At 52.3% G+C, this 15,429-nt stretch overlaps 1 protein-coding gene across 10 annotated transcripts in view; it reads right to left on the bottom strand.

Annotated features, from left to right (window-relative positions):
* The window catches only part of RAMP3 (receptor activity modifying protein 3), a 56,453-nt gene that overhangs the window by 9,159 nt on the left and 31,865 nt on the right, over nucleotides 1-15,429 (bottom strand). Inside the window, exons 1-4 of one of the 10 annotated variants that reach the window (XR_008617505.1) lie at nucleotides 15,093-15,283; nucleotides 14,120-14,258; nucleotides 13,087-13,303; nucleotides 12,600-12,868 (exon numbers count right to left, since the gene is read on the bottom strand). The exons of 6 other annotated variants lie outside the window; for them this stretch is intronic. Coding sequence is in view for 3 of the 4 variants with exons in the window: in XM_007109831.3 (XP_007109893.1) it covers nucleotides 8,494-8,554 (61 nt within the window). In the remaining variant the exon portion in view is untranslated. Of the gene's footprint in view, nucleotides 1-8,493; nucleotides 8,585-12,599; nucleotides 12,869-13,086; nucleotides 13,304-14,119; nucleotides 14,831-15,092; nucleotides 15,284-15,429 lie in introns of those variants that run through there. 3 more of the 10 variants (XM_028490245.2, XM_028490244.2, XM_007109831.3) reach the window with 3 other exon arrangements.

The following is a 15,429-nucleotide window of genomic DNA, read 5'->3' as shown; positions in this document are numbered from 1 at the left end:
TGGATCCATGGACCTGGATGACCTGGACTTTAATCCTCTGGACCTGGACCCCCTGGACCCCTTGGGCCTTGAATACCTGGACCCTGGACCTCCTAGATGTTCCCTGGACCTTGAATACCTGGACCCCCTGGACCTCTTGGATCCCTTGGGCCTGGACCCCTGGATCTGGAACACCTAGACATCCTCAGCCTGACCCAACCGCCACCTGTCAGATCACTGAGACCCAGCCCAGTGCTTTCTCCTCCTCCACCTCATTCTCCTCCTCCCCTCCCACTTCTCCCCACCCCTGGAGCCCCTTCCTCCTCTTCCTTCCTGCTTCCTCATGGACAGAATCTCCATGAACCCAGAATCTCCATGTGTCCCAGAATCGCCACATACCCAGCACCACAGGGGCCTGGCCAGGGCAGGTTGAGAATGGACCATCAAGGACCACGTGACATCCTAAGGCAGGTTTCCTGGGATAACTTCTCCCACCCATGGGGTGGGGGGCTGGGGGGGGTGCTGTGAAGATGCACAGGGCAGGCACCATGGGACACCTGTCTGATCAACCACAGGTGCCCTCCATGAGGGGGTGGGGAGACTGGTAATTACGGCACCATTTCTGATGCACAGGCTTAAGGGGCTCTCAGCCAAACCCAACAACCTGCCCTGTGTTATAACAGTGAGGTAAAGATGCAGATTCCTGACAACACCAAGAAAGTGTGGTGCTGCCACCCACTCAAGCTACCAGCTGCATTAGTAAAGGTCTCGGGAATTAAACTGAAATAGAAAACCATTTCAGTTGGTTCCACCAGGGAAACAAAGAAAATGCAGGACTGTGTTCCTTTAGTCTAGGGAACTTCCAGACTCTGGGAGATGATAAGCAGCCAAACAGATGCATTTCCAAGAGAAAGGCCTTTTATGGCCAGTCATTTGGAAATGAAATACAGGAGCTCTCAGTTCCCCTCTGGTGCAAATCAGCAGCGAGCAGACTGGCAGGCTCTGCAGCGATGGGCCCCGGCCAGTAGGGCTGTGGGAGGGTGTGGTTTCTGAAAGGTTCTGCGCCCAGTCCCTGCAGTCTGGGGAGTTCCCTCCCCACCCTGGACCTCAGTTTCTGTATCTATACAATGAAGAGGGACGTCAGAGGACCTTCAAACACCTCTCCGCTAACCACCTCCTTGCAATCACTGCGTCACTGGGGTACTTGATATCCAGCCGCTGCATCTGGGCTCGCTTGAGTCCACAGAATCCAATGTGACAGGAGGTGGCTCAACAGCAGGACAACATTACTCCCACCAGTGACAAAAACAGTGACAGTGACATGTTCGTACACATACACACTGGCATGGGCACTCTGTCTGGGGGTGCTGTGAGCCCCTGGGAGCCACAGTTGCTAGCAAACTCAAGTACCCACAGAACGTGTGCCAGGCACTGACGGGAGCGTCCCATAAGTACAAGCCTTTCATTCCACATCCTTGGGCCTCACACAGCGTCATGGGGACTGAACTCACTGACTCCAAACGGCAATCACAACAGCCCTGTACAGGTCGCTATTCCTGCACCCACACTAGCGGGGGGGACTGAAGCTAAGGGTCAGTAAGCAAGTGTCTTATAATCTTGGGGTTAGGCTGCACCCACACTAGAGTGGGGGACTGAAGCTAAGGGCCAGTAAGCAAGTGTCTTATAATCTTGGGGTTAGACTGCTGCAAAGGGAGGCCCCCAGGATTCACACCCAGACCCAAGGAACTAGTCAAGGGCTAGGCATGAAACCGAGCAGTAGGCCTTGGGTTAATTAGTAGAACTTCAGCCAAAAGTGAAAAAGGATGGGGGGAGAGGATTTTTAAACTCAAGTAAGTAAATTTAACTTAGTCCAACTATTATTTTTGGTTTTACACTAGCCAGGTGAATTGCCATGACACACGATGTATTGATTCCCTATCTTTCCATTTGTATGTTGTTTGTTGTTAAAAAGAGGGAAATTCATTTGGGTAAGTCGAGGGAATTGTTGGACTTCACCCTTCTGTTTTTGTGCTACAAGAGTTGAATTTTGTTCTTTGTGTGTATCTTTGCATTTGTCTTGTGCATAAGTGTGACTTCTATGGGAAACAAAATTTGTTTCCTGAATGCAGCACCCCAGGGTGCATCCTCCAGAAGTGGACCACTTCCAGTTGCAAACCAATGAAACGTAAAGGGATGATTTTCCTTTGTAATACAACCTGGCCATAATACTCCCTAGATTCAGGGGGAAAAATTTGCCCTTTAATGGGTCCTTAAACTATGCTACTATTATGCATTAGAGCTATTTCACAATAGAGAGGAAAAATGGGATGAGATTTATAAACTAATAAGTTTTGTATTGAAATAAATACCTGATTCATGAATAACTTTTAAAATGAAGGTATGGGACTTCCTGGTGGTGCAGTGGTTAAGAGTCTGCCTGCCAATTCAGGGGACACGGGTTTGATCCCTGGTCCAGGAAGATCCTAGATGCCATGGAGCAAATAAGCCCGTGGGCCACAACTGCTGAGCCTGCACTCTAGAGACCAAAAGCCACAACTACTGAGCCCACCTGCCACAACTACTGAAGCCCACATACCTAGAGCCTGTGCTCCACAACAAGAGAAGCCACCGCAATGAGAAGGCCACGCACCGCAATGAAGAGTAGCCCCCACTCGCCGCAACTAGAGAAAGCCTGCGCACAGCAACGAAGACCCAATGCAGCCAAAAATAAATAAATAAATAAACAAATAAATAAATAAATAAATAATTTGATTAAATGAAGCTATGAGATCTCTGCCTATCTGGATATATGCATGTCTATGTATACATTATAATTATATGTCTTTATCTTTGGATAGTATTACCAAAACTAATTTGTAAATGAGCTCTACTTAATTGGCTTAAAGAAAAGTAAGTGCTTACAAATCAAACATTTCTAAATACAACAAAAAACTAACCCAAATGAATTTCAGGTTCATGTGATCTGGGGAATATTCAGTATTAAATTAATATCCAGCATTAAAGTTAGTTTAAGTATAGTTAATACAGACATGTCTTTAGAGTCATCAGTGTTAAGTATGATAATTTTATTGTACCTAGGTTTACTGAAAGTCAGTAAATTCATAATATATCTATTGAAAAAACTGTCAACAAGAAAATTAATTTGGTATGATGATACTGTCATAAGTAAAAAAAATAGAGATAAGTGGTATAGAAGCTTTTAGGTGAACTCTTTAGAAGTAATTATGTTTTAGTCTTTCCAGATTAGTAACTTGAAACTTTCGAGTTTTGCTGAATTAAGTTAAATGATAAAAATTTCTTGAAGGTCTAGGTCATTTTTATGATAAAATACTGGAACATCGATTGCTAGACAAGTCTATCTTTTTTTGTCTTACGAGAGAAAAAAAAAGCTAAAGATGTTTGGGTTTATTAGACACACATCTTGAACCACTTTAATGAGAGAAATTATGCTATAAAAATGTATTTTTTAAAAAATATGTTTTTAGAGGTTAGAGAACATGTTTATAAGTTTGCCAATCAGAAAATGTTGGTATAACAAACAGTTCAGTTAGTTGGCTTTTGGTTTTTGCTGGCGATTAAGGTTTTCAAGGATTAAAAATTCTAATAAATATGTGATTAAACTATTAAAAATAATAAGGAAATCATTTCAGAATGTAAAGAAAATAGGTTGTCAGCAAGAGAAGGATGGAGATATTTTTATTAAAGAAAAAGGGAAAATAATTTTGTCCTAGAGTTCATTGTTTCTAGATGGGAAAAAATAAGGGACAAACTTATATAGATACAGAAAGTTGTGGAAGGTTTACGGAAAAGGAACCTTAAGAAAAGAGTTTCGTGCATGGTCAGGATTGATTGAGATTAGATTGAATTTAAAAGCAAACTAATACAGGACTAGAGTTTGTTTTTCTCTCTCTGTTAAGAGAACAAAGTTTTCCTGGAATATTGAGCTGCTTTGATAACAGATTATTAAGTTTCTTTCTCTAGCTAACTTTGAGTTTTCCAAAGGGCCCCTGAGCCATCTCAGAAAGAAATATTAAACTAATTAAGATTATTTGGTCTATTAAACTACATGGAAAACATTATATGAAAACTTTTCTCTAATAAAGTTGTCACAGAGTAGAACTATTCGTGACATGTATCACTGCTTGCTTTAAGTCTACTGCTTGGAGCTCGTGCAATGTTTGTGTGGCAATTTGATATAATTGATAAGATGTATAACCTATAAAATGTTTCCCTGTCAACATACCTTTGTAGCTGTTTGTTATGTCTGATTAGTTTTCCCCCAACATGGATAACTAGGCAAACATATAAACAAAAAGTAGGAGTAGCACCAAGGGACATGATAGACCCAGGGCAGGCAGCAAACACAATCAAGGGACAGATATTTTGATCATCAGTGCTTTCTACTGAAAGACTTGCAATCACAAGAGGGAAATGATAGAAGAAATTTTCACATATTGAGGTATAGGGAAGTCTTTCTGGTTTACATGATTTAACTCAAATTTTATGCTAATTTAAAACAGCCTGTTTGTGGTCTATTAAGCATAGATTGTATGTCCGCTTTAACCATTAAGGGAAAAAATACATTTGGAGAACAGTACAAACATGCATTTTGATTATTATCCTCATTGTAATATATCTACTAATTTTCAAATGTTTGTCTAGGTGCTATGACAAAGCAGTCAAAGAGGGAAGTAATGTTTTCATAATACAAAATATTGATGCTAAGCTTGGGAATAGGGACTATTTCCAACTCTGTGTCCATTCCCCAAATTGAGGCAGGACTAGGCCCCGTTTCACCAGGAAGTAACCAGAGTGATCATCACCCCGTTCCCTCAAAGATTTGGGAAAAGTTAAAACAAAAACGGAACTAAAACCAAGTTCCTCTGCCAAGTTTATGATTAACCTTTCTATCCAAAACTTTATTCCCTTTCATATTCTGCACCTGTTCCTCCTCAGGATTGGAAAATATCAAAGAAAAGGGGGGACTGAAACCAAGCAGGACTCTGCAGGACCCTCTCAGGTACAGAAGCCCTTCTGGGTCCCCTGTTTCTTGTTTGTAGAAAAAAGCTTTAGTCTCCTAGGGGCCTCCCCTGAGTCACAAAAGCCTGGCTCAAGAATTAATGATTGAAAGGATGTAGACATGTAGTGACAAAAATAGCAGTTAGGCCTAGAGAATGGTAACAATTCAAAGAGTATATCAGCCATATAGCAGTCACAGAATCTTTATTTCCTCCCTGAAGAAGACAGATCACAGTGTCTGATGCACACTCCTGAGTTGTTTTGTACATACTTGATAAAAAACCACCACCAGAGGGGAGAAGCTACCTGCATGATGATCCGACTGTAGCCATGACACAAGCGGCTTCATCTTGAGCAGTGCTGTTCTGCACGCAGTCCCCTGCACATCCTGGAAGCTTTCCTTTAAAAGCTCCTGCCCTCGGGCTTCCCTGGTGGCGCAGTGGTTGAGAGTCCGCCTGTCGATGCAGGGAACACGGGTTCGTGCCCCGGTCTGGGAAGATCCCACAAGCCGTGGAGCGGCTGGGCCGGTGAGCCATGGCCGCTGAACCTGCGCGTCCAGAGCCTGTGCTCCGCAACGGGAGAGGCCACGGCAGTGAGAGGCCCGCGTACCGCAAAAAAACAAAAAAAGAAAACAAAACAAAACAAAAAAACAAACCTAAAAGCTCCTGCCCTCTGATTGGCAACGCGGAGTTGGTTTGGGGGATGCTAGTCTGCCATCTTCCTAGGTTCCTGGATTCCTGAATAAAGCATCTCTTTTCCCCCACCAACTCCTGTCTCTCGAACACTGACTTCTGAGCAGTGAGCAGCCAAACCTGAGTTCAGTTTTTTTGTTTGTTTTTTTTTTTTTTTTTTTTTGTGGTACACGGGCCTCTCACTGTCGTGCCCTTTCCCATTGCAGAGCACAGGCTCCAGACACGCAGGCTCAGGAGTCATGGCTCACGGGCCCAGCCGCTCTGCGGCACGTGGGATCTTCCCGGACCGGGGCACGAACCCGTGTCCCCTGCATTGGCAGGCGGACCTAAAAGCTCCTGCCCTCTGATTGGCAACGCGGAGTTGGTTTGGGGGATGCTAGTCTGCCATCTTCCTAGGCTCCTGGATTCCTGAATAAAGCATCTCTTTTCCCCCACCAACTCCTGTCTCTCGAACATTGACTTCTGAGCAGTGAGCAGCCAAACCTGAGTTCAGTGTTTTTGTTTGTTTTTTGTTTTTTTTTTTTTTGTGGTACACGGGCCTCTCACTGTCGTGGCCTCTCCCATTGCAGAGCACAGGCTCCAGACACGCAGGCTCAGGAGTCATGGCTCACGGGCCCAGCCGCTCTGCGGCACGTGGGATCTTCCCGGACCGGGGCACGAACCCGTGTCCCCTGCATTGGCAGGCGGACTCTCAACCACTGCGCCACCAGGGAAGCCCCTGAGTTCAGTTTTGGCTCCGGCTGGTAACAGACACAGAGGCAGAGGCCCAGCTGAGTGGACTTCTGCTTGACCTCACTACCCCAGGGCCCTGCACAGCAGCAACTGCTTCCAAATTAGGGTTTGTAATTTTCAAAGAAGCACCTTCCCTGATGGGCCCTTCAGAGACCCTGATGGGCCCCTATGGTCAAGAGGAACCAGCCCCCCTGTGGCCCTGTGCCCTGGGAAGCCAGGCCCCCCACTTGGCACAGCTCAGAGGCACCTCAGGGACAGCAGGGTGTCAGGATCCAGAGCATAGACAGCCGGCAGCCCTGAAACCCTCCTTCAAGATGCAGCAGCCTCCAGGGCTGATGTGGCCTCCATCCCACCTATGACAAAGCAGCACGTGACCAAGAGCAGGTTTGCCTCTCCCTGCATCTCCCTGACTCAGTCAGGAGCCAGTTCCTGAGGCCCTCACTCTGACCGGGCCAGCACTGGGCTGTGTCTGCTGAGAGGCTGGCCTGGTCCCCACCCCTGGCTGGGGAGCCTGAGCCCAGGCTCCATGGGAGGGGGACACTGGGACCAACAAGACAAGACAAGGTGGCCTCCAGAACCGTGCCAACATGAGCCCAAGATAATTAACACAGAAGATTGCTGCACAGGGTCTGCCTTTGGTCCTTCTCAACTCCATGCTATAGGCGGGTGAGGATAACCTCAGCTTCCCTCGTAGGGAATCAAAGGATTCCTCTTCCATTGCAAGGACCAAAATCTCCATCCAAGAGCTTTGTATTTGAAGGTTGCTGAAATGCCACATCAGTGCACTCCTGATTTCTGGAAGCCACCAATCACCCTTTCCTTCAACACAAAACCCAGCTAACCCTAGGGCTCTAACCCCAGAATATGAAATGAAGTCACACTTTCTCCACCCCAGGCATCTCCAGTGGAAGGGTAATCTAGAGTTCAAGATGCTGATGGGCCTATGCAGCCTTTTCCAAATTCCAGGTCATCAAAGCTGACAACGATATTTCAAATAAGCCCAATTTTGCATCTTACAGCCAGGGAAACTGAGGCCAGTGAGGGCAAGGGAGCATCCCAAAGGACCCAGGGGACAGTGGCCCCCACAGACAGGGCCTGAGACCCTTGAACCCCAGGCCAGGGCTCCCTCCTCCCAGAGCTGGCCAGGCTCAGACCCTGCTCTGCAACTCCCAGTCTCAGCAATTCTCTCCCACCGAAGCCCTCCCCAAACACGCGTACCCTATTACTTGTTCTTGGATGATTTCTTTAGAACGATTTTTCAAAACAATCTTTTCATTCAATCCGTTCCCAATTTGTGAGCAATGTGTTCTCCCAGGAGTTGTGTTTTCTTGCCGGAGAAGGGATCTGGGAGGGGAAGCCTCGGAAAGCCGCCCCCTGCCCCCTCCAGCCAGTCTCTCCAGACACGCGCACACACACTCACACTGAAACATTGTCCTCGGAAGGCCAGGCACAGCAGGGAAGATCTAGCACTCCCAGTTCTGGATTCCTCTCATCCACACCCCTGCGCCTGCTGTGAACGCAGGAGCCCCGGGACGAGGAGCGCACTATCTCACAGGGAGGAGGGAGACGGACATGCCCGCCGCCGCTGCTAGCTCGGGGTGTCGCGCTGGCATGGCGTCCCCAGCTCCAGGGCAGCGAGGACGGGGACATCGCAGCTGCGAGGAGCAGGCCCAGGCCGAGTCTGCGGCTGGCGATGCAGAGCCCGCAGGAGACCCCGCGCCTTCCTAGTCCGGTCCGTCGCCATCGGCTTGGAGAGAGCCTGGGGACCGCAGCCGGTCACCCCTCGCCCCTCCGGAGCGGGGCGCGCCGGGCTCGCCCAGGCCTGCGCAGGGGAGGAGGAGCAGCCAGGTGCGGATGCAGGAAGGCAAAGGCCGCGCGGATCCCACGGCCCCAGAGGCGGTTGCGGCCCCCCGGTCGGGCTCGCCCAGGCCTGCGCAGGGGAGGAGGAGCAGCCAGGTGCGGATGCAGCAAGCAAGGCAAAGGCCGCGCGGATCCCACGGCCCCAGAGGCGGTTGCGGCCCCCCGGTGCCGGACCGAGCGTGCCCCTTACCGCAGAGCAGCAACAGCAGTAGCGGAAGAAGGTGCGGGCGCCGCCGCGCTCTTGTCCCCATGGCTGACCAGTTGCGGCGCGCGGTCCAGCTGCGGCGCGCGGTCCCGCTCTGAGTCCCGGCTGGGGGCGCTAGGAAGGCCCGGGGGCGGAGCCCAGGCGGGGATGGGGCCGCCAAAAGCCCGCCCCCAGGAGGTGCCTTCCCCCAGGAGATGCCTTCCCCCAGGAGGTGCTCTGCGCCCCTTAGCATGCGCCTCCCTCCCACCCAGGTGCCCTCCCTCAGGTCGTGCTCCTCCAGGACGTGATCCCCCTCAGGACGCTTCCCCCCCCAGGACGCTCCCATCCCTAGGACGAGTCCCCTAAGGACGCGCCCTATCCCCCAAGGTATGTCTTCCCTCACTGGACGGTCCTCCCCCGGGACGGATCCCCTCCCCAGCGCAAGTCCCCTTCCTGCAGCCCTGGGACAGCGGCCCACCGCAAGTGAGCGCCTGGAAGGCTCGGCCCGGCTGGGCTGCGGGGCAAGATGAGGGGCGGGTGAGGGCAGCTTGCCAAGGAGCGGGCAGGATCCTGCGTTTGCACCCACCCTCACCCCAGCCCGAAGAAGAGCTGGGCAAGGTGTCTGGAGAAGGACTGCTGTGCGTCTCTGTAACATGAGAGACCGGGGAGGGCAGCCCCCCCGGGGAGAGAACTGGCTGAGAGTTGGGATATCTCTGTGTGAGGGTGCGGGGAGGAGCCCTCAGGGTGGAGCGCGGCTGATCCCCGAACTCTTATTGGCCTCAGGCCCCCAGGATACTTTCCTGGGGCCTCACCTGTGCCAGGAGCCTTTGCGCCCCTCTGGACTAGAGCGGGTGGGGCCGTACACGCGTGCACTCGGCTGCACTCAGGCACACACCCCACTGCCCATGGCTAGAACCGCGTCCTCAGGCCCTGGTCCTGCCCTGTGCCCTCTGGAGGCCTCAGGGGACAAGATGAGGGCCAGGAGAGTGACTGGGTACCCCTAAGGACCTGACCTAGAGGAGTGTCATGGGCTCCGAGGGGAGGGAGGGAGGGACTCGGGAGTCTCCAACCATGGATCACTTCACCTGGTTTGGTCACCTCTGTCACCCTCAGCCCCTGGCATAGACTCTGGCCCCATGGACAGCTGGTCACATTGTCACTGGTGGGGACCCCTCTGCCCTACGGTGCCCCCAGTCCACCCCCCCAGCACATGCTGGTCTGAGGGCTCAGGGAGTGGGGTGGGAAGACGGGGGCCCCCTCAGGGATTGGTTGCTCTCAGCTGGGCCCTTCCCAAGTCAGAGGGATGGAGCAAGTGGGCTCCCCACCCGGACAAGGCCTCCGCCTCTCTGAGTGGTGGGAGGTGGGTAATAACCCCACTCCGAAGTCCAGGTCCTGCGAGGGAGGGTCGGGTAGAGGGCTTCTAGTACAGACATCGCAAAGCAGCTACCTTGCAGAGCTGAACCGACCTTTCTTGCATGAAGAAGTCCACTTAATAAGGGATTGAAGCTTCCTGTGCTTTTTCTGATTACAACCAGAATTATTTCAAGGGAGAATTCAAGCTAATTAAAATTGACCAGCCGTCCTGCCTGCCTTCTGCCCTAGTTGGTGGCAAGCGCAGATGCAGGGGTGACTCAGAACCTGTGACCCAGGCCTTCCACGCGTTCAGCGGGGGCTGAAGTCTCAGCCAGTGTTTCCTGCCAGCTGCCCTCTCTCACATGCCCTGCAGCAAGAGAGACAAGCCAAGAGCACGGTCCAGGTGTCCACTAGTGTCCCAGGAGGCCACACACTCAAGAGGCCTACACCACTCCACGAGACAGGCTAGGCCAGACCTCACAGGTGATTGTACACAGCTAGCAGGCTGGAATGGGGGAGATGAGCCAGATGGGGTGGCAGACCTGACAGCACCCTGGAGCCTGCCCCAGCCTGGGGCTGTGGCTCCACACTGACCGGTACTAGCGAACGAGCACCCTGGGAGCCAGGGCGCTGGACGAAGCTGCTCCCCTGTCTGGGATGCCCTCCCCTCCCCCATCCCGTAGACTCGGGTCCCTGCACCCCACTTCCATGGAGCTCCTCCGTGCCCCCGGGCAAACTCCTGAGGCCTACAGGCTGCCCACGCATCCCCATTAGAGGGAGTGCCTGAGAGGCAGGGCCCTGGCTTCCGTGCCCTGTGCACAGTGCCATGGCCTGCACAGGGCACATGGTCTGCTGGTGCAGGTGGTTTCAGGCAGGTAGTGAGAAGGGGGTTGGGAGAGTCCCAGAGGGGCCATCGTGCTGGGGCCCCACCCTGCTGCTCCCACATTCATCCTGTCCTGGCACCCGCTGGGCACACTGGACCCCCCTGTGCAGAGCTGTCTCCCCTGCTGAGAGCCAGCTGCTCCTCTTCTCTCCAGAGAGGTCATCAGAGACTCTTCAAAGGTCATCAGAGACTCTTGGCTGCCCCTCCCCCCGCCAGATCCCCGACTTGACCTCCCTCCACAGCACCTGACCCTCAGCCCTCGGACCCCACCCACCTGTGCCAGGCTCCTGCCCTGTGACGCAGGCAAAGGACAAGCTGATGTCAGGACCAGTTTGGAGCACGGTTCTCGTGAGCTCAGAGGTAAATGTGACAATGACAGCAGCTGCCCTGCCTCTCCCAGGGCTGAAGGAGCAAAGGTACTTTGGACACTGGGGGGACACAGTGTGAGTTGAAGGGATGTTCTTTGGGGACGCACTTTCCTTCTCCTGTAAGAGGATGCGGCACTCAGTACGGAGACCAATGGGGACAGAGAGAGGCAGGAAACCCCTCCCCACGTGATACTGCAAAGCAAGAACCAGTTCTTCAGAGGCCAAGGAGCCCCAGGTGCCCGGCTCTGCTCCAGGATGGTCTCAGGGAGGAGGGCTCCAGCACTACACGCCCCCTGGTGGCTGGGCTTTTAACGTCATGGATGAGAAGATGAACCTGGACTTTAGTGAAAGAGAAAGAGGAAGACCACCAGTGTGGTTAGCAGAATAACAGTTCCCAAAGATGTCCTGGCCCTGATCCCCAGAACCTGGAAAAATGTCACCTGATGAGGCAGAGGGACTTTGCAGATGTGACTAAGGCACAGACCTTGAGATGGGAAGATCATCCAGGATCGTCTGGGTGGGACCAACCTATCCCCTGACCCCCTCAATCAGGGAACCCTTCCCGCAGGTCAGAGAGGTAAGGGGGAAGGAGGAGGCACAAGAGGGACTCAGCCCACCATTGCAGGCTTTGAAGAGGGACGACGGGGCCACAAGCCAAGAAACAGGTGGGGGACTTCCCTGGTGGCACAGTGGTTAAGAATCTTTCTGCCAATGCAGGGGACGTGAGTTCGATCCCTGCTCCAGGAAGATCCCACATTCCATGGAGCAACTAAGCCCGTGCGCTACAACTACTGAAGCCTGCACGCCCTAGAACCCACATGCCGCAACTACTGAGCCCGTGTGCTACAACTACTGAAGCCCATGCGCGTAGAGCCCGTGCTCCGCAGCAAGGAGAAGCCCGTGCACCACAACGAAGAGAAGCCCCCACTCGCCGTAACTAGAGAAAGCCCTCACCCAGCAATGAAGACCCAATGCAGCCAAAAATAAATTTTTAAAAACAAGAAACATGGGTGACCTCAGAAGCTAAGAGCCAGTGAGCAAGGGGGACCTCGGTCCTACAACCGCAAGGAAGTGAATTCTGCCAGTGACACAAACAAGCAAGGAAATGCATCCTCCCCTGGAGTCTCCAGGAAGAAGGGGGCCCTGAGACACCCTGACTGTAGCCCAAGGGACCCAAACTGGACTTCTGACCTGCAGAACTGTAAGAGGATAAGTGTGTGGATTTAAGCTGCTGCGTTTGTGGTCAGTGTCATGGCAGCCCCAGAAAACTCATCCACCCTAAAACAAATACGGTAAGTACCCTACGTATGAACGAGTTCCGTTCCGAGAGCGCATTCGTAAGTCCAATTTGTTCATAAGTCTAACGAAGTCAGCCTAGGTACCCAACTAACACAATCGGCTATATAGTGCTGTGCTGTAATAGGTTTATAATATTTTTCACACAAATAATACATAAAAAACAAACAAACAAAAAATAAAGAAAACCTTTTTAATCTGACAGTGCAGTACCTTGAAAAGTACAGTAGTACAGTACAACAGCTGGCATCCAGGGGCTGGCATCGAGTGAACAGCCAAGAAGAGTTACTGACTGGAGGAGGGGGAAGAGGTGGGAGATGGTAGAGCTGAAGGATCGTCAGCGATAGGAGATGGAGGGCAAGCTGCAATTTCGCTCACGCCTGACGCTGATGGAACACACGTTCACATCTTTGAAAGTTCACAGCTTGAAGGTTCGTATGTAGGGGACTTACTGTACAGCTCACGTCTTGCCTTGGGCTCCCTGAAACAGACCCCGACACCGAGAACCAGCATGAAACCAACGTGAGTGGTTTCTGGGGAGGCCCAGGGGAGTGGGGTTCACTTGAGGTGGGAGAGGCGAGAGAGGGTGCAGGGGAGGAAGAGGAGGTCCAACCCCAGAGGAGTGTGGGCCAGGCCAAAAGCAGTGAAGCCCCCAGGGTGGGCTCAGGGAATGTCAGTTTTATTTTGCGTGCAGCAGACCTGCTCTGCAGAGCTGATTAGATGGCGCTTTCAGCAGGCCCCTCTAGCCACAGGGAGAGCACAGCCGGCAGATGCTGACAGGACTCCAGAAAGGATGGACAGAGTGAGAGAGAGTGACGAGTCAAGGATGGCTGCCCAGGGAGTGCCCCGGCGGTCCAGTGGTTAGGGCTCCACGCTTCCACTGCAGGGGGCAGGGGTTCCATCCCTGGTCAGGGAACTAAGATGGCGCATGCCGCGCGGTGAGGCCAAAAAAAACTAAACAAACAAACAAAACCCAAAAACAACCACAACGACGAAACACAATTAAAAAAAAAAAAAAAAAAAAAGATGGGTGCCCAGGATGGCAGTTCAAACCCCCAATAGGTGCTGGTGGCAGTCCCTGAGTGGGGAGAAGAAAGATGTGGGCTGGCAGGAAGGGGTCTGCTTGAGCCCTGCAGGGGAATGTCCCCAGGCAGGTCCATGCCTGGGCCTGGAGCCCAGGAGGCAGGTTGGGTGGAGAAACAGGCCTATAGGTCTTTGGCATCCAGATGGTATCTGAAGCCAAAGGAAAGCACTAGAAAAAAAAAAAAAAAAGATGGCTGCCCAGGATGGCAGTTCAAACCCCCAATAGGTGCTGGTGGCAGTCCCTGAGTGGGGAGAAGAAAGATGTGGGCTGGCAGGAAGGGGTCTGCTTGAGCCCTGCAGGGGAATGTCCCCAGGCAGGTCCATGCCTGGGCCTGGAGCCCAGGAGGCAGGTTGGGTGGAGAAACAGGCCTATAGGTCTTTGGCATCCAGATGGTATCTGAAGCCAAAGGAAAGCACTAGATTCCCAGGTAAAGTGTAGAGTGAAAAGAAAACGAGCCCAGACAGAGGCTTGGACGCTCTGACGCTGAGGTGTTCCTGGAGCACCATTTCTGAACCACCCAGACCCCGGTCCTGTCACTCGAGTTTCTGGAAAACACAGGCTTTGGAGCCGGCCCTCTCGGCTGGAAACCTCAGGCTGAGGGTCCGTGAAGTGAGCACATCGCTGAAACTCTGAGCTTCAGGATTTTACCTTGAAGATGGAGCGCAGGGTCCATGCAGAGCTGCAGTGGTGCCCACGTGAGCCGGGCCGCGTGCTCTGACCCTCCCTCTACGCCATGCTGCACCGCGCACACTGCCGAGCGACAGCAGAATTCAAGGAACTGAACAAGCTGAACAAAAGGACAGGGGCTTAAACACGCAGCATTTAAAATCACAGAGGAAAGAGTGGGCTTGGAGCAATCTGTCACCTTTGGGGGAATTAATTATATTAATTCCTGACCTGACAGACATTCGCACACATACGATTTCCAATGAACCAAAAGAACTTAACGTTAAAAAATCCATCAGAGTATTACTAAAACTACAGAAGGACGTGTTTATAACTCTAGTCTAGGTTAGTCCGGGTTATAGCAAGAAGGCATAAAGTAGCGCACAATTCTGACCACATAAAATTTTACGTCTTTCACAAGACAAAAAAATACCATGGAGTGGTAATAAAAACCACCTAATGGAAGAAAGTATTTGCGCCACACAGAATTCACATCCGACAGGTAAGAGGAATGCCTACAAATCAGTAACAGCCTGACAGGAAAGTGCACGGGCCACAAAGTATGGACAAGCAGGGCACGGGAGACGAGGAAACGGGGGTAACATAAACCGCGGTCACCTCGCTAGTCCTTAGGGAGACAAAATTCAAACAGGTGTCAATTCTGACGCCACCGGCGTGCCTGACACCCACAGAGCAAGCTCGGTGGCTGAGGGGCGCTGCGGGGCACCAAGCCGCAAGGCCCACCCCAGGGTCCTGGAGGGAGATGGACGCTGGCCACTGCAGGGGTGACCCTGCCAGGACAAAACAGGAGGCCATCTCCTGCCCCCCCCTCCCCCCTCCAGTCCCCCTCTGACGCCTCCTGCTGCAGAATCTAACAGGAAGCCAGCTGGCAACGCGGCCTCGGAGGTGTGGCTCTCAGATCCCTCGCTCTGTGTGACTATTTACGTTTAATTACCTGCAGTGAAACAAATTACAGATTCAGGTCCTCAGTTGCACTAGTCACGCTAGTAACTCCAGAGCCTCCTGTGGCTGCATACTGGACATACTTCCACCACTGGAGAAAGTTCTGGGGAGCAGCGCTGCCCAAATCACAGGGGCGGGCAGGCTGGTGGCAGTCCACAATGGCACTCTTGTCCTCACAATGTCTCCTGGGGGCAGAGAGGGGGGCCGTCTCCCCAAACCTCCCTTCTCAGGCTTGAGAAATGTGCGCCTTGCGGAGGTGCTCCCAGCTCCCCTGGGGACCAGCAGAGAGACCGCCACACTCACCACCTGCCTCGGCCGTCCCCCTCTAC

The sequence above is a fragment of the Physeter macrocephalus genome, chromosome 5 (assembly GCF_002837175.3).
Source record: "Physeter macrocephalus isolate SW-GA chromosome 5, ASM283717v5, whole genome shotgun sequence".
NCBI classification, from domain to species: Eukaryota; Metazoa; Chordata; class Mammalia; order Artiodactyla; family Physeteridae; genus Physeter; species Physeter macrocephalus.
Note: the sequence above shows the minus strand (reverse complement) of the source record. Positions and strands in the feature narration are given on the sequence as shown.